Source organism: Oncorhynchus kisutch, linkage group LG18 (genome assembly GCF_002021735.2).
Source record: "Oncorhynchus kisutch isolate 150728-3 linkage group LG18, Okis_V2, whole genome shotgun sequence".
Lineage (NCBI taxonomy): Eukaryota > Metazoa > Chordata > Actinopteri > Salmoniformes > Salmonidae > Oncorhynchus > Oncorhynchus kisutch.
In genome coordinates this window covers 73419434-73442039 of record NC_034191.2, presented here as the reverse complement: position 1 = coordinate 73442039, position 22606 = coordinate 73419434, and the positions used below count along the sequence as shown (strand labels likewise).

The 22606-nt window shown below is 41.9% G+C and overlaps 3 protein-coding genes across 6 annotated transcripts; 1 reads left to right on the top strand and 2 right to left on the bottom strand.

Moving 5' to 3' along the window:
* The first annotated feature begins 1084 nt into the window (after positions 1-1084).
* Positions 1085-3917, top strand: LOC109909725 (gamma-crystallin N-B). The gene is made up of 4 exons (XM_020508740.2): positions 1085-1198; positions 2264-2512; positions 2934-3079; positions 3677-3917. The coding sequence occupies exons 1-4, from the start codon at positions 1178-1180 to the stop codon at positions 3810-3812; spliced, it is 552 nt and encodes a 183-aa protein (XP_020364329.1). The 5' UTR covers positions 1085-1177; the 3' UTR covers positions 3813-3917.
* A 1053-nt stretch (positions 3918-4970) lies between these two features.
* On the bottom strand, positions 4971-11375 carry LOC109909814 (NEDD8 ultimate buster 1). Of its 4 annotated transcripts, none has more exons than XM_020508853.2 (15): positions 11204-11375; positions 10763-10887; positions 10448-10615; positions 10276-10340; positions 10086-10150; positions 9696-9863; positions 9408-9496; positions 9083-9189; positions 8638-8824; positions 8415-8522; positions 8120-8272; positions 6061-6207; positions 5767-5853; positions 5471-5651; positions 4971-5183 (listed from the first exon to the last, which is right to left on the bottom strand). In XM_020508853.2, the coding sequence occupies exons 2-15, from the start codon at positions 10877-10879 to the stop codon at positions 5014-5016; spliced, it is 1812 nt and encodes a 603-aa protein (XP_020364442.1). In that variant the 5' UTR covers positions 10880-10887; positions 11204-11375; the 3' UTR covers positions 4971-5013. The 4 variants fall into 4 exon arrangements, with proteins under 4 accessions (XP_020364442.1, XP_031652612.1, XP_020364440.1 ...); XM_020508851.2 differs by having other exon boundaries at positions 4980-5183; positions 5450-5651; positions 11204-11339; XM_031796752.1 differs by having other exon boundaries at positions 10763-11356.
* Positions 11376-15255: 3880 nt separating this feature from the next.
* On the bottom strand, positions 15256-17403 carry LOC109909815 (uncharacterized protein C9orf152). The gene is made up of 2 exons (XM_020508854.2): positions 17041-17403; positions 15256-16201 (listed from the first exon to the last, which is right to left on the bottom strand). Exons 1-2 carry the CDS (start codon positions 17267-17269, stop codon positions 15690-15692), a joined length of 741 nt encoding a protein of 246 aa, XP_020364443.2. The 5' UTR covers positions 17270-17403; the 3' UTR covers positions 15256-15689.
* Positions 17404-22606: the final 5203 nt, after the last annotated feature.

Genomic DNA, 22606 nt, shown 5'->3' with positions numbered 1-22606 from the left:
ACACATCATTTCTCACTATTACTGACACTTGTGTTTTTGTTGAACATTGTCTAATGTTAGCGTCTAATAATGACAACTAAAGTGGGAAAGGGGATACCTAGTTGAAGTCAATGAGACCAACATTACAGGCCTGCTACCCAGGCTATGATTGAGAGGGGCTAAATTATACAAAGATAGGGCGATCTATTAACCTATTGGCCCGAGCGAGAAAGAGTCAGCATAGCCAGAGGTAGAGAGACACTTAAGAGGGCTTATCATCCTCTAATGGACTTGTAGGCGATCGATTAGCATTCAAGGGTAGTAATCCAATACCACAATGCACTATCAGCAAGTCAGGAGATCCATTTACGTTCTCTATATTCTCTTACAGAGCTTCAAGCTCTCCAAGATATTACAATATGCCAATGTTGAAAGACATTTTATGACATTAAAGAGTCAGTATAAATCTATATTTCTCACTTGAATGTACAGGGATAGTTCTGACATTCATAAACAGTTTTATCACCAGATTTATATGCCCAGTGCGTTATTGTCATAACAGCCATATAAAACTATTTCAAAGCCATAAAATCTTAATAATCTATTCAAATGTCCCCCACACTTCACATACAACATCACTGCCAGTTCTAGTACTTCAGATCAGAGGTCGATGGTCATCTAAATAAGGTTGTGACACCCTGTCTGTGTGAACAATGGCAGGTCATAGTAGTAGTATTGTGTGGAGAGGGCAGGAGAATACGGAGCCTTTGATGTAGCTCTGCACGCTCTCTTCTCCCTCGTGGGCCCATCACCTGGTTGCCATGATAACCACCCTCCCACCCCACGCACACACACTTCTCTCTGTCTTTCTCACTGTGAGGGCATGCCAGGCCTTATTCAACTTGACCAGAAGAGAAGCGTAGCATGTGCAAAACGGCCTGCACAAAGCCCTGGCCAAGCAAAACCCTTTGTTGTCCTCCTGTTTAGTCTCTCTACAGCCAAAGCCCAGAATCAGCAGTGCCAACAGTTGAAGGGAAAGTGCCCACCCAGCAAAAGCCCTAAGTCCCCCATTGTGTGTCCTTTGTGTGGCAAGCCTCGCGATACTTTCCGGCACGGCCCCGGACGTATATATTGAGGTGTCCAACTTTTTTACTGTTACACTTTACTTGTGGGCCAGGTTGGACAGTATCCAGTGGAAATGTCGCAGTATTCTGGAAAGGTAAGCTGCACCTGGGTCTTCTTGTATACACACGGCATAAGGTAGGTTACCACTGGGACATAACTGACTGGATAGCCAGGCCAGGTCTCCCTTGAAAAATTGGTATTTGGACCTCACTGAGACTACCAGGTAAAGGTTAGAGAGAACTCCAGCCAATAAACATATAGGTTTGGGAGTGTATGCATTTAACAGGTAGTGTAGGTGTGATAAAATGAGTTTGGAAATTGAGGCAATCCCTGGTGAAAATGTGAGATTGTTCTGATCAGTGCCATAACTGTCTTGCTGGGAGAAATGTTAAATATGTCAAGGGAGGTCAAATATTATATCTAAAAGAGCAAGTCTTGTGAGCATTTCATTTATTTATTTGATTTAAACTATCAGTGGCCGGTATGGATAATTAGTTGGTGGCTGGCCAATAGGAATAGACATGCCATAGTCTTGTATGCATAATGCTGCTAAAGCCAACTCTAGTCTTTTATTAATAGCTGCAGTTGGTTTCAGCACATAAATACAGCATGGAAACAAGACTGCATGACAACATCTGGAAAGATGAAGCGTTAAAGTTTCCGCGATTAGAAATGAAAAGGTAACATCCGGTTGAGGCGACATACGCAGCGTTTACCTTGAATGAAGTCTACTCTAAAGCGGAAACATTGCGTTTAAATTTCAATCACGCTGTAAAGCTGAACTTCCGCGATGTGGATTGAATAGACACTCCAGAGACAACGTGTCCGTTAAGCCTCTAGCCTGGGATCCAAACTCAATCGCTCTGGACCGTTTCACTACATTTGGCTAAGTGAACAATAAAAGGAAATGGATTTTGCATCCAAATACTATTTGAAATCGTTCGAATACTTTAAGGGTTTGCTTTAGCCTGCCTGCAGTGGCAGCTGGGTGGGGGTTGCACTTTTGGGATTCTTCTATGGGTTGCATTGCAACAGTCAAGCTCAATCAAGCCAGTTATATTATGATGTTAAATATTATTTGATCCCAGGCTATCCTACCTCGACCTCCCCACCCTAACTAATGAACTGTGGTATTAACCTCCTCACCCACCCAACACAGATCACCTTCTACGAGGGAAAATGCTTCACCGGCAGGCAGCTGGAGGTCAGGGGCGACTGCGATAACTTCCAGGACCGTGGCTTTATGAACCGCGTCAACTCCATCCGTGTGGAGAGCGGCGCCTTCCGCTGCTTCGACCACCCCGACTTCAAGGGACAGCAGTACATCCTGGAGCATGGCGAATACCCAGAGTTCCAGCGTTGGAACAGCCACAACGACCACATGGGCTCCTGCAAGCCCATCAAGATGGTGAGAGATGGGGTTAAGGGTTCCGGATTGTAGGGATAGGGGTTAAGGAGTGAAGGGATAGGTTAAGGTTTGAAGGGATAGGGATTAAAGGGATAGGTTAAGGTTTGAAGGGATAGGGGTTAAGGTTATAAGGGAAAGGGGTTAAGGCTTAAAGGGAAAGGGGTTAAGGCTTAAAGGGAAAGGGGTTAAGGCTTAAAGGGATAGGGGTTAAGGCTTAAAGGGATAGGGGTTAAGGGCTAGGGGGGTGCTAATGAGGATGATGAGAGGTTACGTTATAGAGCCATTTTCTACTTTAACTTAAAGATACTTTAGATTCTTCTCGCTCATCTTCATTATAATAGTATTCCGCTGTTGAAAAGCGTGTATGAAATCCAAATGCAGATTCATGTTAACCTCTCTCCTCTTCTACTGTGTCTTGCAGCACGGTGAGCACTACAGAATGGAACTGTTCGAGGCCTGTAACTTCTCTGGCCAGTGTGTGGAGGTCTGTGACGACTGCCCCTTCCTGCAGAGCCGTGGCTTCAGCAAGAGCTGCATCAACTCCATCAAGGTCTACGGAGACGGAGCGTAAGAAACACACCTCTAGCCACAGACTGCAATCACACACACGTAAAACTGTGAAATCAGAGAAACACATTTACAGTGATTAAACATTTGGATCTATTTTTGTTGAGCTAAGATAGCCAACCTTTTAGCATGTAGGAACATAATTGGAACACATATGCCAACGATCTAGAAGGTAAAGCGTAGATTGCTGAATTCCTAAATAACTAATTCCACTATTCACAACTGTGGTCCCAACTGTTATTTTCCAGGAGTGAGTTGAATATTAAAGGGGAAGTTCAGGATTTTACAACTTGTTGTTAAATGGATCCTCACCCTGAAAGTAGTATATTTATTTTTAAAAACCACATATTTAGTTGATTTGATGTGTGATAGTATTTTATAAATCTATGTAATTGATTCATTTATTAATTTAATGGACAGGCTATAGCTATTAGCAAACACACAATACATTTCTATATTTGACTTAATATCCTGAAAACATCATTAAATTACACACAGTAGATATATTTAGGCCATTACTGCTATTCCATCTTCTCTAACAGTGTGTGAAGTGAGCAGATGTGTGACCATTTCTAACCTGCCGATTTCCTTCTGTAGCTGGGTGATGTACGAGGAGCCTAACTTCCGCGGACGCATGTACATCGTGGAGAGAGGAGACTACTGCAGTCACAATGAGTGGCAGGCCGAGAACCCCAACATCCAGTCCATCCGTAGAGTGGTCAACTACTTTTAAACCTTTTCCCCTGTCCAGACCCACATGGACTGACTTTCACCATTCTAGAAATGTACAATAAAAAATAAAAAATAACATAATACCACAAATGTATTTTTAATCGAACACTTGCTGTGTTGTTTCTGTGAGATACGTGTGAGTGTACGAGGGTCTATATAGAGCAGTGGTTTTCAACCTGGGTACTAGGACCCCTGGGGGTACTTGGGAAGACTCATTAAGAATATTGGCTTAACGATTGATTGCACATGAGGGGGTACTGCGAGAGCAAAGCATATCTGGGGTAAGGTACCCCAAAAAGGTTATGATTAGATAGCACAGGAGGTTGGTGGCACCTTAATTGGGGAGAATGGGCTCGTGGTAATAACTCAGTGGAATGGTATCAAACACATGGTTTCCATATGCTTGATGCCATTCCATTTGCCCCGTTCAAGACGTTATGAGCCATCCTCCCCTCAGCAGCCTCCACTGGTAGATACGGTATAGAGCACAGGCATAAGAAAAATAAATGTTCATACTATCACTCATTCACAACAGTGAATCATGAGGCACAAATACATACTAATTGCAAAGGAGTATTTATTGTATGTAATAACAGGTTCTTAAATTAAATGCAAATGACTTTGAAACTAAAGGCAACCTGAACTATATGGCACTAAGACCAGTCATGTATTGTCATATTGGTAATCAAACTCCATGAAAACCACAACTGAAATAAAAACAGAATTTAACCAACTTAATTTCTTGATTAAATTACTTCAAGGGATCTGGAATACTAAAACAGAGTACAAACACAAATGTATTTCAGTTGGAGAAACATCTTGTACACAAGCAACCAAAATTCCCTTTACGATACAATTATAAGCCTCACATTCTAAACAGGGTTGAAATCTCAAACATGAACCTTCAAATAATCCAAGTGGTGAGAATGGGGAGAACACAGTCCCCAGATTAACTTTCTGATTTCCTTTTTTGATTGACGTTAGCTCACTTCCTTACAAATTATTTCCAATCTGTTCACATGTTTAAATGACAACACTTTGGTACAAAAAAACAGAATGTAAAAATGTTGATGGGGATATCGCTATGGGGAAAAAAAACAATCACAAACCTAATTTGGGGTCTAAAAAGACCAAAATCAAACACCCTTGTTTTAGGACGTGGTGGAAGTGCGTTAAAAAATGGCTGCCGGCTTGACGGCACTTTAGCTGGAGGGGGTACAGTTCCTGTGGAGGTAGGACTTCATCTGAGCTATGACCTCGCTCTCCTCCTCCAGGGTCAGGTCCAGGTAGTCTTCTTCATGTCGGGGGATATCCTCCAGCACCTCATTCACCAGGTCTACGTCCATAGGGTCCTCCCCTTGGCTCCCAGAGCCTGGACACACCAATGACAAGTGTCATGTTCATTAGGGCTCTACTTTGGGGATTTGGGTATAAATGGCATCCTGGTGCCTTAAGTATCAGCAGCATATTGAATGCCTCTTTCTCACATAGACCTCTCAACAGCGGAACACTAGCCAGTGTATGTGACAAAACCGATTTTTTTAAATGATTTATTCAATAAGACCTGTATTGTTGTATTAACGGAGTAATGAGAGCGTGAATCCATCTGTTCATCTGCATGCTTCTCTGTGTACGTACGTGTGTGAATGCGAGTCCTACCTGCGGACTCAGAGGAGGTGCTGGGCTCCTCGGACAATGAGGAGGGGGGAGAGGGGGAGAGCAGCTCTGGGGGCAGGACCCCCTGGTTGTCCAGCAGTAGCTGGGTGGCCCCTTGCACGTCTCCCCCCGTCAGCCTCAGTGCAGCTTCGGCAGCCTCCGGCTCAAAGCCCAGGTATAACAGCTATGCAGAGGGAAGGATAAGGTACCATACTAAACTGATAAACCTACCTTTTATACTGAAATAGTGACGAGAGCGAGTGAGTGAGGGAGAGCTCGAAAGAGGTAGGGGATGTTACCTGCTCAACCTTGGATTGATCTATGGGGAGCTCTGTGTTGTGGTTGGTTACAGCAGCAGACTCAGCCTGGGTGGACTCTAGAAGAATCTAGGGGGAAACAAGTAAACAAGGATCAAGTAATACAAAAAGAATACATATTAGCAAAGTATGCTAGCCTACACCTACACTCTTCTGCTAGCTAATGTTGCTTCATGGCTCTGGTTATGGTAACATGTTGTGATGGTTGGCATATCCTCTTTCATGGCGTATTGAGAAACAATGTGTGTTTTTGCAGTAGCAGCGACTGCCTCTCACCCCATAGGCTCTGTCCATGTCCCCGTCTGCCTGATGGAGGGCCCGGGCAGCGTCTCTCTTGGAGTAACCCAGCGCTCTGAGGGTGGCCAGGCCCTCCATACGCCTCATCCTCTTCTCCCTCTCCTGCTGTTTCATCTCCTCCCTCTCCTTACAGGGACAGACAAAACCATAGAATTACACTCAATATGCTCCACCCATCATGGGACACTGACTCAAATAGTTCTAGTAAGTGTATTTCTATAATTATAACAGCGCTGATAACTTAGTTATCAGTTAATATTTCCTATCATCTGCAACTACATCAGGTGAGAGCGCCGGACCCTTTTTCCCTACTATGGGACTTATTTAATTAATCAAAATACAGTGCCTTGCGAAAGTATTCGCCCCCCTTGAACTTTGCGACCTTTTGCCACATTTCAGGCTTCAAACAAAGATATAAAACTGTATTTTTTTTGTGAAGAATCAACAACAAGTGGGACACAATCATGAAGTGGAACGACATTTATTGGATATTTCAAACTTTTTTAACAAATCAAAAACTGAAAAATTGGGCGTGCAAAATTATTCAGCCCCCTTAAGTTAATACTTTGTAGCGCCACCTTTTGCTGCGATTACAGCTGTAAGTCGCTTGGGGTATGTCTCTATCAGTTTTGCACATCGAGAGACTGAATTTTTTCCCCATTCCTCCTTGCAAAACAGCTCGAGCTCAGTGAGGTTGGATGGAGAGCATTTGTGAACAGCAGTTTTGAGTTCTTTCCACAGATTCTCGATTGGATTCAGGTCTGGACTTTGACTTGGCCATTCTAACACCTGGATATGTTTATTTTTGAACCGTTCCATTGTATATTTTGCTTTATGTTTTGGATCATTGTCTTGTTGGAAGACATCTCCGTCCCAGTCTCAGGTCTTTTGCAGACTCCATCAGGTTTTCTTCCAGAATGGTCCTGTATTTGGCTCCATCCATCTCCCCATTAATTTTAACCATCTTCCCTGTCCCTGCTGAAGAAAAGCAGGCCCAAACCATGATGCTGCCACCACCATGTTTGACAGTGGGGATGGTGTGTTCAGTGTGATGAGCTGTGTTGCTTTTACACCAAACATAACGTTTTGCATTGTTGCCAAAAAGTTCAATTTTGGTTTCATCTGACCAGAGCACCTTCTTCCACATGTTTGGTGTGTCTCCCAGGTGGCTTGTGGCAAACTTTAAACGACACTTTTTATGGATATCTTTAAGAAATGGCTTTCTTCTTGCCACTCTTCCATAAAGGCCAGATTTGTGCAATATACGACTGATTGTTGTCCTATGGACAGAGTCTCTCACCTCAGCTGTAGATCTCTGCAGTTCATCCAGAGTGATCATGGGCCTCTTGGCTGCATCTCTGATCAGTCTTCTCCTTGTATGAGCTGAAAGTTTAGAGGGACGGCCAGGTCTTGGTAGATTTGCAGTGGTCTGATACTCCTTCCATTTCAATATTATCGCTTGCACAGTGCTCCTTGGGATGTTTAAAGCTTGGGAAATATTTTTGTATCCAAATCCGGCTTTAAACTTCTTCACAACAGTATCTCGGACCTGCCTGGTGTGTTCCTTGTTCTTCATGATGCTCTCTGCGCTTTTAACGGACCTCTGAGACTATCACAGTGCAGGTGCATTTATACGGAGACTTGATTACACACAGGTGGATTGTATTTATCATCATTAGTCATTTAGGTCAACATTGGATCATTCAGAGATCCTCACTGAACTTCTGGAGAGAGTTTGCTGCACTGAAAGTAAAGGGGCTGAATAATTTTGCACGCCCAATTTTTAAGTTTTTGATTTGTTAAAAAAGTTTGAAATATCCAATAAGTGTCGTTCCACTTCATGATTGTGTCCCACTTGTTGTTGATTCTTCACAAAAAAATACAGTTTTATATCTTTATGTTTGAAGCCTGAAATGTGGCAAAAGGTCGCAAAGTTCAAGGGGGCCGAATACTTTCGCAAGGCACTGTATAATAAACTAGAATAGACGTTACCATTCAAGTCAACATTGCGTCATTCTATTGCTCATGGGGGACCCACCTGTCTCCTGTGGGTGATGTGCAGCGCGGCCTCGTCTACATTGCCGTGGCAGGCCCTCAGGCCTAGACGGGCCTCCTGCTCAGAGAAACCCAGACCCATCAGCCCGGTCATCTTCCCTGGGTCCAGACACAGACGCCCATACAGGTCCTCCACCTACAACACAGCAGTAAGAGGTAGAATCAGTAATATTACAGTGAGGTGCCTCCCTGCTTATAGAAACTTTGTTGTTAATGTCTGAAGACAAGACAATCTGGAAGCAGGACTCCAGATTGTACAGCCAGATGATGTACTGTACCCGCATTAGCTTCTGTGTGGCCTGGTGTTCGTTACCATCCAGGTATGCTAGTAAGCTCTGTAGGAGGTACAGCCTGAGGAACAGCACTTCCTCTCGTCCTGTGTTTCCCTGAAAACAAAATTAAATTAATAAAATGTACTATATTACAACTTTTATGAAATGTGGGTAGGGGTTAGGCGTTGTTTGTTAACAGAGCCATAGACCAGAGATGGCGGTTCATCACCTTGATCTGCATGAGCCTCTGCTGCTCCTCTCCGTAGCACTTGAGGAAGCAGTCCTCGGCTCTCTGCAGCCTCTGCTTGCCGTCGTCCAGGCAGGAAAGGGCCTCCAGGGCTCTGTAGCACCACACGATGTCCAGCTGCAGTACTGCATAGTTGTCCACCGTGCTCAAGAGCACCGAGCCACATGTTCTGTGGAGAGACACACAAAATAAATATCTTACATCAGTCTTAATAAATCTAATGGATCGGAGGAACTGTACAATGGTATTAGAGGTGGAACAGAACGTGTAGCAGTTGTACACATTCAAAGTCAAATAAAATGATAACACCATAAAATGATCTGACATTTTTAATTAGACATTGACGGATTTAACCAAAAGGTAAATGTGTGTTTTGACCAACATCTGCTTCGACAAATTTCTGTGATTGTAGCTGTAGGTGTTTTACCCAAACTGGTCGTCAGCTTGCAACAGGTGGCACAGAGCAGCGTCGTACTGTTTCCTCTTCATCAGAGCACGGCCTTTCTCGTGGAACCCCATGGCTAGAATCAAAGCCTGAGGACAACAATCACACAGCATTAGAAATAGTCAAGAGTTGGTGTGGTGCGGAGTCACAATCAGTGGAGCTTAAATTCACACAGAACACATGGCAAGAATCATAGTTACCATTCAAGCCACACGTTGTGTGAGCTTGCTGTCCACTCGTACTGCTTATCATGGCAGTTATGAATATAATATTGCTCATATGTTCATGAGTCCTTTGTCTAGACTACCTTTTTCTCTCTGTGAGGTATTTTCAGAGGGTTCCCCTTCTGATCAGCAATCTCTAGGAATGGAGTCGTGGCTGGGTCATCAGTGCCATCTACAATGACAACCAAACCACAGAACCACCATAAAATAACACTCCTGTAGCATTGTGATTGAGGTTAAACGCAGTATGAGGGTTTACTGAGAGGATCTGGATGCCTAAAATGACAACCAAGCCAAAGAACAAGCATGAAGTAATATTCCTGTAGCGTTGTGATAATTGTGATTGTGTTCAAAAGCAGTGTCTCACTAACCTCTCTCGGAGAGGATCTGGAAGCCCTTCTGGGTTCTCTGGACACTCAGGTCCTGAGTTTTCTTCTTCTCCTCCTCCTCCGCCATCTGTTTCTTCCTCTCAGGCTCGCTCACCCGCAGAACCATAATCTTACTGTTGTTCTTCACGTCCTGTTCATCCAGACGCTTCTCTGTGAAGAGAAACCGTTTGAATGCTTGCAAAGTTGAGAGAGAAAAAAAAAACTGCACATTGGTCTTGCTAATATCACTGCTCTTTATTATAAGCTTTACGTATCGGACTTAAGGACTTCATCAAAGCTTTTGCATGCAAAGCTGAAATTACCAAACATAATGAGAGTTAATATGCATTGATTAGAGGGTGGTTGTGGTAACTAGATCTAAGTGGAACTTACCAGGAGTCAGTGTCTTCCCATTCAAAATTAACTTGATGTATTTGAGTCCATATTGTTCAGCAATCCTATACAAATGTAGGAAGAAAGTAGCACTGTATAGCTTTGTGACCTTAGACATAATAGGCCTAATAAGACACTTCAACCACTGATAACATAAAAGATTGACATTGTGATGGCCATTTTCACTTACCTAGCCATGATATCTTGTGCAAGGACATCCAGTTTAGTCTCCAAATAGTTCTTCTTCTTGACATCCTAAAGCAATTAGGTAAAAAATCTGGAATTATTAGTTTATTTTCTGTAGGGTGTGTCAGGGAAAACACACCCACCCTCAAACTCAAAAAACACACACACACACAAACCTTTTTTCCGTCTTTAGGCAGAAGGAGTTCCAACGTGGCCACAAATGTCTCTCTATAGGTCTTATTCCCCATTCCTCTCTTTACTGCTTGGGATCTGATGCTCTCCAAGGCACTTGCCACTTCAGACACAGAGAAGCACACAATGGGTGCATAGTTCACTGCAAGCTGCTGCAATGACAACAGTGACAAAGACAGACACAGACAGGCATAGTTAAAAACTATCACACAACTCTGACTCATAGTCAGGTGACAGACCAACCAGCTGAATGAACATCAACACATTTAGAATGGCTATAACTTCATAGCTAATGTTACCTGCAGAGGTTGCTGTCCTGCCTGGTTGTTTTCTGTGGTGTATGGTGGGTTCCAGAGCTGAATTTTATCTTGTTTTAAAAGATTTACCAGCTTTGCCTGAATATGCATCTCTGCCATTCTCAAAACTGTGAAACAAATATGGTAGGAAAGGTGAAAGTGAACAGCTAGCCCGCAAATAGGGGAAATCCGCAGGATGAAGTACGAACATGTATGTACTCACTACTGTAAGTCGCTCTGGATAAGAGCGTCTGCTAAATAACTCAAATGTAAAATGGATGAGTAGAACTAACTAGCTACAGTAGGTAGAGCCAATATTATTGTATGCTAACTACGCAGTCGCAGACAATAACAACAGCTGCGACGCTGCCCATTTTGGCTACGACTAGCTCACGCAGGATAAATACGAAACATTCGTTGTTTCAGATTTATTTAAAGATTTACCAAATTAATGATTCAGTCACGTTGGAAGTGTTAACCTTGTCGCCGTATTATTTTGATAGGAATGTGTTGAAACGAGCTTTTTAATGTTATTCTTCTTTCACTTCCGCACTAAGGAAAGTCACGAGGTCCAAATTGTCTTCGCTCCTACTCGGTGGCAAAGCACAGAACTTCTAGAAAGTACTCCACCACAAGTATGTCCAATGATTTAAAATACGTAGGTTATCCATTTACATTTTTGGTTGTATTTCATTCCACCTGCTATTACCCTTAATGCAGTGGTGTAAAGTACCTAAGTAAAAATACTTTAAAGTACTACATAAAAGTCTTTTTTTTGTGGAATCTGTACTTTACTTTACTATTGATATTTACAAAATGAAATAATGTACTTTTTATGCCATACGTTTTCCCCGACAACCAAAAGTAGTCATTACATTTTGAATGCTTAGCAGGACAGTAAAATTGTCCAATTCACAGACTTATCAATAGAACATCCCTGGTCATCCCTACTGCCTCTGATCTGGCAGACTCCCTAAACACACATTTATTTGTATTTGACCTTTATTTAACTAGGCAAGTCGGTTAAGAAAAATTCTTATTTACAATGACAGCCTACCAAAAGGCAAAAGGCCTCTTTTTGGGGCAGGGATAAATATATATATACACACACACACGTGTATATATACAGTGGGGAGAACAAATATTTGATACACTGCCTATTTTGCAGGTTTTCCTACTTACAAAGCATGTAGAGGTCTGTAATTGTTTATCATAGGTACACTTCAACTGTGAGAGATGGAATCTAAAATAGAAATCCAGAAAATCACATGGTATGATTTTTAACTAATTAATTTGCATTTTATTGCATGACATAAGTATTTGATACATCAGAAAAGCAGAACTTAATATTTGGTACAGAAACCTTTGTTCGCAATTAAAGAGATCATACGTTTCCTGTAGTTCTTGACCAGGTTTGCACACACTGCAGCAGGGATTTTGGCCCACTCCTCCATACAGACATTCTCCAGATCCTTCAGGTTTTGGGGCTGTCGCTGGGCAATACGGACTTTCAGCTCCCTCCAAAGATGTTCTATTGGGTTCAGGTCTGGAGACTGGCTAGGCCACTCCAGGACCTTGAGATGCTTCTTACGGAGCCACTCTGTAGTTGCCCTGGCTGTGTGTTTCAGGTCGTTGTCATGCTGGAAGACCCAGCCACGACCCATCTTCAATGCTCTTACTGAGGGAAGGAGGTTGTTGGCCAAGATCTCGCGATACATGGCCCCATCCATCCTACCCTCAATACGGTGCAGTCGTCCTGTCCCCTTTGCAGAAAAGCATCCCCAAAGAATGATGTTTCCACCTCCATGCTTCACGGTTGGGATGGTGTTCTTGGGGTTCTACTCATCCTTCTTCTTCCTCCAAACACGGCGAGTGGAGTTTTGACCAAAAAGCTCTATTTTTGTCTCATCAGACCACATGACCTTCTCCCATTCCTCCTGTGGATCGTCCAGATGGTCATTGGCAAACTTCAGACGGGCCTGGACATGCGCTGGCTTGAGCAGGGGGAGCTTGCGTGCGCTGCAGGATTTTAATCCATGAAGGCGTAGTGTGTTACTAATGGTTTTCTTTGAGACTGTGGTCCCAGCTCTCTTCAGGTCATTGACCAGGTCCTGCTGTGTAGTTCTGGGCTGATCCCTCACCTTCCTCATGATCATTGATGCCCCATGAGGTGAGATCTTGCATGGAGCCCCATACTGAGGGTGATTGACCGTCATCTTGAACTTCTTCCATTTTCTAAAAATTGCGCCAACAGTTGTTGCCTTCTCACCAAGCTGCTTGCCTATTGTCCTGTAGCCCATCCCAGCCTTGTGCAGGTCTACAATTTTATCTCTGATGTCCTTACACAGCTCTCTGGTCTTGGCCATTGTGGAGAGGTTGGAGTCTGTTTGATTGAGTGTGTGGACAGGTGTCTTTTATAAAGGTAACGAGTTCAAACAGGTGCAGTTAATACAGGTAAAGAGTGGAGAACAGGAGAGCTTCTTAAAGAAAAACTAACAGGTCTGTGAGAGCCGGAATTCCTACTGGTTAGTAGGTGATCAAATACTTATGTCATGCAATAAAACACAAATGAATTATTTAAAAATCATACAATGTGATTTTCGGAATTTTTGTTTTAGATTCCGCCTCTCACAGTTGAAGTGTACCTATGATAAAAATTACAGACCTCTACATGCTTTGTAAGTAGTAAAACCTTCAAAATCGGCAGTTTATCAAATACTTGTTCTCCCCACTGTATATATATATATATATATATATATATATATATATATATATATATATATGACAAAACACACATCACGACAAGAGAAACAACACTACATAAAGAGAGACCTAAGACAACAACATAGCAAGGCAGCAACACATGACAACACAGCATGGTAGCAACACAACATGACAACAACATGGTAGCAACACAACATGGTACAAACATTTTTGGGCACAGACAACAGCCCAAAGTGCAAGAAGGTCAGAGACAACAATACATCACGCAAAGCAGCCACAACTGTCAATATGAGTGTCCATGATTGAGTCTTTGAATGAAGAGATTGAGATAAAACTGTCCAGTTTGAGTGTTTGTTGCAGCTCGTTTCAGTCGCTAGCTGCAGCCAACTGAAAAGACGAGTGACCCAGGGATGTGTGTGCTTTTGGGACCTTTCACAGAATGTGACTGGCAGAACAGGTGTTGTACGTGGGCTGCAGTAGATATCCCAGATAGAGGTGAGTGAGGCCTAAGAGGGTTTTATAAATAAGCATCAACCCGTGGGTCTTGCAATGGGTATATAGTATGACCAGTTTACAGAGGAGTATAGAGTGCAGTGATGTGTCCTATAAGGAGCATTGGTGGCAAATCTGATGGCACATGCTACGTTTGTAAATTATGCCTGAGTGTTGGAATGTTCCCCTGGCGATCTGTACATTTTCATGTTTTATTTTTGATTGAACCTTTATTTAACTAGGCAAGTCAGTTAAAAACAAATTCCTATTTACAATGACGGCCTAATGATGTCTGAGTGTCAGTGGTGTAAAAACACTTTAAAGTACTACTCTTTGGGGGTGTCTGTACTTTACTATTCATATTTTTGACAACTTTTTACTTCACTACATTCGTTAAGAAAATATTGTACATTTTACTCCATACATTTTCCTTAACACCCAAAAGTACTCATTACATTTTGATTGCTTAGCAGGACAGGAAAATGGTCCAATTCATTTATCAACCAAACATCCCTGGTCATCCTTACTGCCTCTGATCTGGCAGACTCACTAAACACACATGCTTTGTTTGTAAATGATGTCTGAGTGCGGGGGTGTGCCCCTGGCTTTCTGTAAATAAAAAAGAAGTGCAATCTGGTTTGCTTAATAAGGAATTAGAAATGTATACTTTTGATACTTAAGAATATTTCAAGCCAAATACTTTTACTCAAGTAGTATTTTACTGGTTCTTACTTTTACTTGAGTCATTTTCTATTAAGGTGTCTTTGGTTTTACTCAAGTATGACAGTTGGATACCTTTTCCACCACTGCTGAGTGTTGGAATGTTCCCCTGGCTATCTGTAAATTATGTCTGAGAGTTGGAGTGTTCCCCTGGCTATCTATAAATTATGTCTGAGAGTTGGAGTGTTCCCCTGGCTATCTGTAAATTATGTCTGAGAGTTGGAGTGTTCCCCTGGCTATCTGTAAATTATGTCTGAGAGTTGGGGTGTTCCCCTGGCTATCTGTAAATTATGTCTGAGAGTTGGAGTGTTCCCCTGGCTATCTGTAAATTATGCCTGAGAGTTGGAGTGTTCCCCTGGCTATGTCCCCAGTGAAAGTTGCACCCATGGTTTGGGGTTAGATTAGGAGATGGCTCGGTCCTCATATTATGATGCTACCAACACGATTGGAGTTTAGCCTAAAACAAAATGCAGCGAGAGACTGACACAAATGACAACACAGAATAGTAGAAGCGAAGGAAAGAACATCAAAAGTATGGTACCTTTTTAAAATGACTCAAAGAGTTTTGATGGGATGTTTTAATATTCAATATGCATGTTGAAGTAGCACACTGTACAAAGATATTTAAATCACTGCATCATCACACTGTCTGCACATTCCATCTGGATGGCTGGGATTAAGCTTACTGTATGACAATAATAGGCTATGCACACCAGAGAATAATCAGTCATTTTCCACTCATTGGTTCAGTGGCACAGTCCTGCAGACTCACTGGGGAAAATATATTTCCTTCTCAAACAAACACATTTAGGCGCCAATGAGATGAAACTCAAACGGTAACAAACGGGTCCAACACAAGGTAAGGCACAGCAACTTACATGACATCATTAACATGTAAATGGCTGCATAGCAAATGTCCTTATAGCAACTCAACAATAATGTTTTTAATGCAGAAACATAACACATATTGCACTATAGCAGACTCCCTCTCTTATCAGAATGATGTGTACATCCCAAGTCTCCTGGCAGCCTCTGACTTCTTGGGCCCTTTTCGCTGGGGGAAGGGGTAGTGGTGAAGGGGGCTGGAGGAGAACTGAGGTGGCTGCTGGCCCCCAAAACTCAGTTGTCTGGACAAAACGACTGGGGATGAGAACTTCTGGGAGCCTGAAATGCTGTTACTGGAACTCAACTCTTCAGAATGGAAAGACGTAGAATCCCCCAAGACTTTGTCACTGGACGTGTCAGGACAGTCCTCAGAGAGCGAAGTCAAACTCGAAGAATTGCTGCCAGTGAATGTGGGGTTCGGATGAGGTGCTACGATACCGTTGGTCCGTCGGTGGATTCCTAAGTGTGTGTACCACGGAGTCATCTCCAGGTGCCTAACAAAATCAATCTCAGCCTCTGACACCGTCCTCTTCCTCTCATGTGTGCTCTTCATCTCCTGGTTGACCGGGACCATGTTGACCAGGGCTTTCCCACCGATCTCTGTTGCGTCATCAGCTGATACTGTCGGGAAATAGAATAGAAAAGTAAAGACAGGTTAACAGACATTTGCAATCAACCTTTCAGCTCAGAAAAAAATAAAAAATGAAGTGCTTACTTATGTAGTCATGTTATTGTAACAAAAATATAACTTGTGTTCAAATGACACACATGGACATACACACACTTCCAGAAGCCTGTAGCCTAGCCAACAGATCTGACCTTGCTTACAGCTGCATTAGGTTTGGATAGACTTCCTGTACATATTACCTAAACTACCTCGTACCCTTGCACATTGACTCGCGCTGGTACTCCTTGTATATGGCCTCGTTATTGTGATTTATTATGTTACTTTTTTCAATTAGCAAATGTTCTTACTTTTTACTTCTGCGTTGTTGGGAATGGGCTCAAATTAGCATTTCATGGTAAAGTCTACAACAGTTTTATTCCATTGGCGCATGTGACAAATACACTTTTATTTGAATGGGACAATTTTAAAGTACAAGGCATTTGTCATCCCTGGATTGAGGTATGTTTTCTGAATAATATATTGCAGGGGCTCCACAGGTGTTCACGAAGGAAGTCTGTCCGACCCTAGCGCAGCTGTAAGGGTCAGGTCTACTGGCTACAGTAACTGCCATTGTTGTTGTTCAAAGCAGACGGATCAGGATAATCAGTTGTATGAAGAAACAAAAGTAGCCAAGACTAATTCAGTCAAAACTACTGAAATTCACATTATAACTCCATTATAGATACAAAAGACCAAGGAAGCAGAACATCGGCCTGTTGCCAGACAAAACTTTAGACAAAACTGGTTGTGTGCATGCCAAGCTCGCACAGCACTCATCGAAAGAGTTGCCTACCTTGTCTGAATAAAACCACCCGGGTCTTTTGTTTCTCTTTAGTGCAGTTGTACTGTTCTCTCAAAAGTGCAATGTCCTGGTTCATCCTGGTTCGATCCGCGACAATTTCGCGTTGATCCTCGTCCTCAACCAAATGACTCACGTCTCCGGCTGTTTCCCTACGACTCCGGGATCTTATCGGTTCACAGGAACACGTCGAATTGCAACAGGAGCACCAGGGCGACAACATCCTGTTTGCATTGACGACCTATTTAGATTTTTATTTCCCCAATCAAAAGAAGGCACAACTGACAGAATGAAAAGTTGCCTATTTAACTACCTGCCGCATGTAGAATAGCCCACGGCACTGTGTGCATCTGATTAGGTGTGTAGTGTAATCTATGTACAGTGGTTCTGCAGTTTAATTGATGTGCAAACAACTGAGGAGAATTGAAGGTTAGCCTTTTCTTTTACAAAAGACCAATTAGTTGCAATACAATGTGTAGTTTAGCTAGTTATGGTAAAATGTGAAAACTGCTTATCTGTATAATAGAATAAAGTAAAATAGATTAATAGGTTAGTATGACTTTATATAATACAATATTATAAAGTAATGCATGCAGTAAACTATGCTACACAAACATTAAGTTATGTTTGAATCTTCATACTATATAATTTAGTACGTAGGCTTTAAAAAAATTATCTGTAGCCCTAACAATCTAAATTCATTTACTTCTACACCTTCTACACCTGCATTGCTTGCTGTTTGGGGTTTTAGGCTGGGTTTCTGTACAGCACTTTGAGATATCAGCTGATGTACGAAGGGCTATATAAATAAATTTGATTTGATTTGATTTGATTTACATGTTTATGCATTATGTTCTGGAAAGATCTTTTGAATGACCCACTTGTTACTTGGACTAGTTGGCACTGGCGCACAGTATATTGACACAACAGTGTTGTTGAAGTTGTGGGTGAGTCCTGCTTTGGAGGGGTGGCATAAATGGATGACATGGTGACACATATAGCAGGTGTATCTGTGCTGTAAAACCCTTCACAGGAAATATGCCCTCAGTTTAATGCTTGGCAATTAGGCCTATTCACACATCACTCCTTTGCTCCATTATTACTGCCTGGAAAATGGGTCTTTCTCCTTACTAAAGCATTAAGGCATGTGTTTCAAAGATATCAGTAGGCCTACCACAGGGATTTTCTATGCAAACACTCCCTCTTCCATGAATTGTTCAAAGGGACCTGTGGATTTCCTGTTTCTGAAAAAGAACCAGAGGGCTGCTGATACAGCAAATGAAAGAACTCAATGGGGGGAGGGGGGGGGGGTCTCTCTCTCTCAAAAGATAACTTTTGATTTAAAAAAGTAATCAGAATAGCCGGTAATGATTGACATGAATAAAGCCAAGGACAGAGTAGTGACTGCACAGTCAAAAAGGGCTCAATCAAGCGTGCACATTCTATAGGAACGCACCCCAGTGTACTGTAGCTCGCCAGTCACTACACCACCCACTGCAAACCACATCATTTCAACGTAGAAAAGTGGGTAATATTCGGTTGAGATGATGATCAATGAAATGTCAACCTTTATTCACCCACTGAAAAGACAGACAGAAGTTTGTGCACGTACAGTACATAGTGCAAGTGATCAATACAGTATGAAATTATGTTCAGATATCTATATTGTAAAGATCTCCACAGATCTGTAACCTTTGCATGCTTTCTTGAACATGCACATGTTCTATGATTACATAATATGACTTTTGTAGTTACAGTAACCTCAACAATGTGGCAATGGATGGGTTAGTCATTTTAAGGTTGAATAAAAACGGTTACATTTGTTTGTAAGATAGCCTTAACTTTAGGATATTTACTGTATTACAAGTCATATCAAATTGGGTTAGGTTGACAATGCAACCAAATATCAACATTTTAATGAAGATGTATGTCATTCTTGCATAGTTTAATTTGAGCCACTGGCTTAATTCTAATCTGTAACTTTTTTTTTTTTGGGGGGGGGGGGGGGGGGTTTAGTTGGAGACGTAAATCCAACATATTTGTTAATAGGCTATTTACTATATTGCAAAAGTGATGATGAATTGTGTTTGGTTGTCAATGCAACCAAATGTCAGCATTTAAAGGAGATGTATATGTTGTGCCACTGACTTAGTCTGATTTTAATTCCAGTTTGCCTACAAATTAATAATTGATATGTTGGATTCACCTCTGCATCTCAAACAAAAATCAAAGTTAAAGAATAGGACTAAATCTAAGTCAACTGTAAACTTGTAATTTGATTTAGTCCTGTTCTTTAACTTAGATCTTTGGTTGAAATGGAGATGTGAATCAAACATATTCATTATTAACTTGAAGATTCAATTTGACATCAACCGAAGCTTGAAACCCTAGTCATATACAGTGCCTTCGGAAAGTATTCAGACCCCTTGACTTTTTCCACATTTGGTTACGTTCAGCCTTATTCAAAAATGTATTAAATAGCTTTTTCCCCTCATCAATCTACATCCATAATGACTAAGAAAAAATAGTTTTAGACGTTTTTTGCTAATTTATATGAACAATAAAAAAATATCACATATACATCAGTATTCAGACCCTTTACTCAGTACATTGTTGAAGCACCTTTGGCAGCAATACAGCATCTAGTCTTCTTGAGTATGACGCTGCAAACTTGGCACACCTGTATTTGTCAGCATTTCACTGTATTCGGCACATGTGACAAATACAATTTGATTTGATTTGGGGAGTTTCTCCCATTCTTCTCTGCAGATCCTCTCAAGTGCTGTCAGGTTCGATTGAGCATTGCTGCACAGCTATTTTCAGGTCTCTCCAGAGATGTTCGATCGGGTTCAAGTCCGGGCTCTGGCTGGACGACTCAAGGACATTCAGAGACTTTGTTGTTTTCTTGTTGGAAGGTGTTGGAAGGTGCAATAATAGTGTTTAATATGATTTTTGAATGACTACCTCATCTCTGTACATGCAATTATACTGTATGTAAGGTCCCTCATTCAAACAGTGAATTTCAAACACAGATTCAACCATGAAGACCAGGGAGGTTTTCCAATGCATCGCAAATAAGGGCACCTATTGGTAGATGAGTAAAAAAAACAAAAAAACACTGAATATCCCTTTGAGCATGATTAAGTTATTAATTACACTTTGGATGTGGTATCAATACACCCAGTTACTACAAAGATACAGGCGTCCTTCCTAACTCAGTTGCCGGAGAGGAAGGAAACCTCTCAGGGAATTACACCATGAGGCCAATAGTGATTTTAAAACAGTTACAGAGTTTAATGGCTGTGTTAGGAGAAAACTGAGGATGGATCAACAACATTGTAGTTCCTCCACAATACTAACCTAATTTGACAGAGTGAAAAGAAGGAATCCTGTAAAGAATAAAAAATATTCTAAAACATGTATCCTGTTTGCAACAAGGCATTAAAGCAATACTGCAAAAAATGTGGCAAAGCAATTCACTTTTTGTCCTGAATTCAAAGTGTTATGTTTGGGCCAAATCCAATACAACACATTACTGAGTACCACTCTCAATATTTTTAAGCATAGTGGTGGCTGCATCATGTTATGGGTATGCTTGTAATTGTTAAGGACTGAGTAGTTTTCCGGGGATAAAAAATTAATTGCATAAAGCTAAGCACCGGCAGAAAAAAACTGTCTCAGTCTGCTTTCCATCAGACACTGGGAGATTAATTCACCTTTCAGCAGGACAATAACCTAAAACACAAGGCCAAATCTACACCGGAGTTGCTTACCAAGAACACAGTGAATGTTTCTGAGTGGCCGAGTTACAGTTTTGAGTTAAATCTACTTGAGAATCTATGTCAAGACCTGAAAATGGTTGTTTAGCAATGATCAACAACCAATTTGACAGAGCTTGAAGAATTTGAGAAGAATAATGGGTAAATGTTGCACAATCCCGTTGTGGTAAGCTCTTAAAGACTTACCCAGATAGACTCACAGCTGTAATCACTGCCAAAGGTGCTTCGACAAAGCATTGACTCATGGGTGTGAATACTTATGTAAATATTTCTGCATTTCATTTTCAAAACATTCTAGAAACATGTTTTCACTTTGTAATTATGGGGTTTTGTGTTTAAATGGGTCCCGGATGGCAGGGAGCTCGGCCCCAGTCACGTACTGAGCCGTACACATTACCCTCGGTAGCGACTTGCGTTCGGATGTCGAGCAGTTGCCATACCAAGCGGTGATGGAACCAGTCATGCTCTCGATGGTGCAGCTGAATAACCTTTTTAGAATCTGAGTTCCCATGCCAAATCTTTTCAGCCTCCTGAGGGGGAATAGGCATTGTCGTGCCCTCCTTACATCCGTGTTGGTGTATTTGGACCATGATAGGTCCTTAGTGATGTGGACACCAAGGAACATGAAGCTGTCAGTGAAGACACTTGCCAACTGGTCAGCACATGCTCTGAGTATGCGTCCTGGTAATCCATCTGGTTCAGCGGCCTTGTGAATGTTAATTGGTTTAAAGGTCTTACTCACATTGGCACACACTGTCATCCAGAACAGCTGGTGCTCTAATGCACGGATCAGTGTTGCTTGCCTCGAAGCAAACATAGAAGGCATTTAGCTTGTCTGGTAGGCTTGCGTAATTGGGCTGTTTGCAAGCCCTGCCACATCCAACGAGCATCAGAGCTGGTGTAGTAGGATTCGTTCTTAGTCCTGTATTGACACTTTGCCTGTTTGATGGTTCTTTGGAGGGTGTAGCATGATTTCTTATAAGCGTCCAGATTAGTGTCCCACCCCTTGAAAGTGACAGCTCTAGCCTTTAATTTAGTGTGGATGTTGCCTGTAATCCATGGCTTTTGTTTGGGATATGTACGTACGTACGGTCACTGCGGGGACGTCGACTTCAATGCACTTATTTATGAAGCTGGTGACTGATGTGGTATACTCCTCAATGCCATCGAATGAATCCCGGAACATATTCCAGACTGCTAGCAAAACAGTCCTGTAGCTTAGCATCCACTTCATCGGACCACTTTCATATTGAGCACGTCACTGGTACTTCCTGTTTGAGCTTTGGCTTGTAATAGAGTTATGGCCAGATTTGCCAAATTATTATTTTTTCTCTAGATGCACGTGAAATGTTGGTAGGAATTAGGTAAAACTGACATTTTCCTGCATTAAAGTCCCCGGCCACTAGGAACGGTGCCTCTGGATGACAATTTTCTTGTTTGCTTATGGCCTTATACAGCTCGTTGAGTGCAGTCTTAGTGCCAGCGGTAAATAGATAGCAATGAAGAATATAGTTGAAAACTCTCTTGCTAAATAGTGTGGTCTACAGCTTATGATGAGGTACTCTAACTCAGGCAAGCAAAACCTTGAAACTTCCTTAATATTAGATATTGCGCACCAGCTGTTGTTGACAAAGAGACACACCCCATCCCCACGGATCTTACTGGAGGCTGATGTTCTGTCTTACCACTGCATGGAAAACCCAGCTAACTGTATATTATCCATGTCCTTGTTCACCCACGACTCGGTGAAACATAGGATATTACCGTTTTGAAAGTCCTGT

Bases quoted from the DNA above. Each gene is read 5' to 3' on its own strand.
- LOC109909725 (XM_020508740.2), top strand. From the start codon at position 1,178: ATGTCGCAGTATTCTGGAAAG. The intron at 1,199-2,263 runs GTAAGCTGCACC...CACCCAACACAG, and splicing joins TGTCGCAGTATTCTGGAAAG to ATCACCTTCTACGAGGGAAA. The intron at 2,513-2,933 runs GTGAGAGATGGG...TGTGTCTTGCAG, and splicing joins CCTGCAAGCCCATCAAGATG to CACGGTGAGCACTACAGAAT.
- LOC109909814 (XM_020508851.2), bottom strand. From the start codon at position 10,879: ATGGCAGAGATGCATATTCAGGCAAAGCTGGTAAATCTTTTAAAACAA. The intron at 9,497-9,695 runs GTTAGTGAGACA...TTGTCATTGTAG, and splicing joins CCAGATCCTCTCCGAGAGAG to ATGGCACTGATGACCCAGCC. The intron at 5,184-5,449 runs GTACGTACACAG...TGGTGTGTCCAG, and splicing joins TAGGACTCGCATTCACACAC to GCTCTGGGAGCCAAGGGGAG.
- LOC109909815 (XM_020508854.2), bottom strand. From the start codon at position 17,269: ATGTTGTCGCCCTGGTGCTCCTGTTGCAATTCGACGTGTTCCTGTGAA. The intron at 16,202-17,040 runs GTAGGCAACTCT...ATTTCCCGACAG, and splicing joins GGTGGTTTTATTCAGACAAG to TATCAGCTGATGACGCAACA.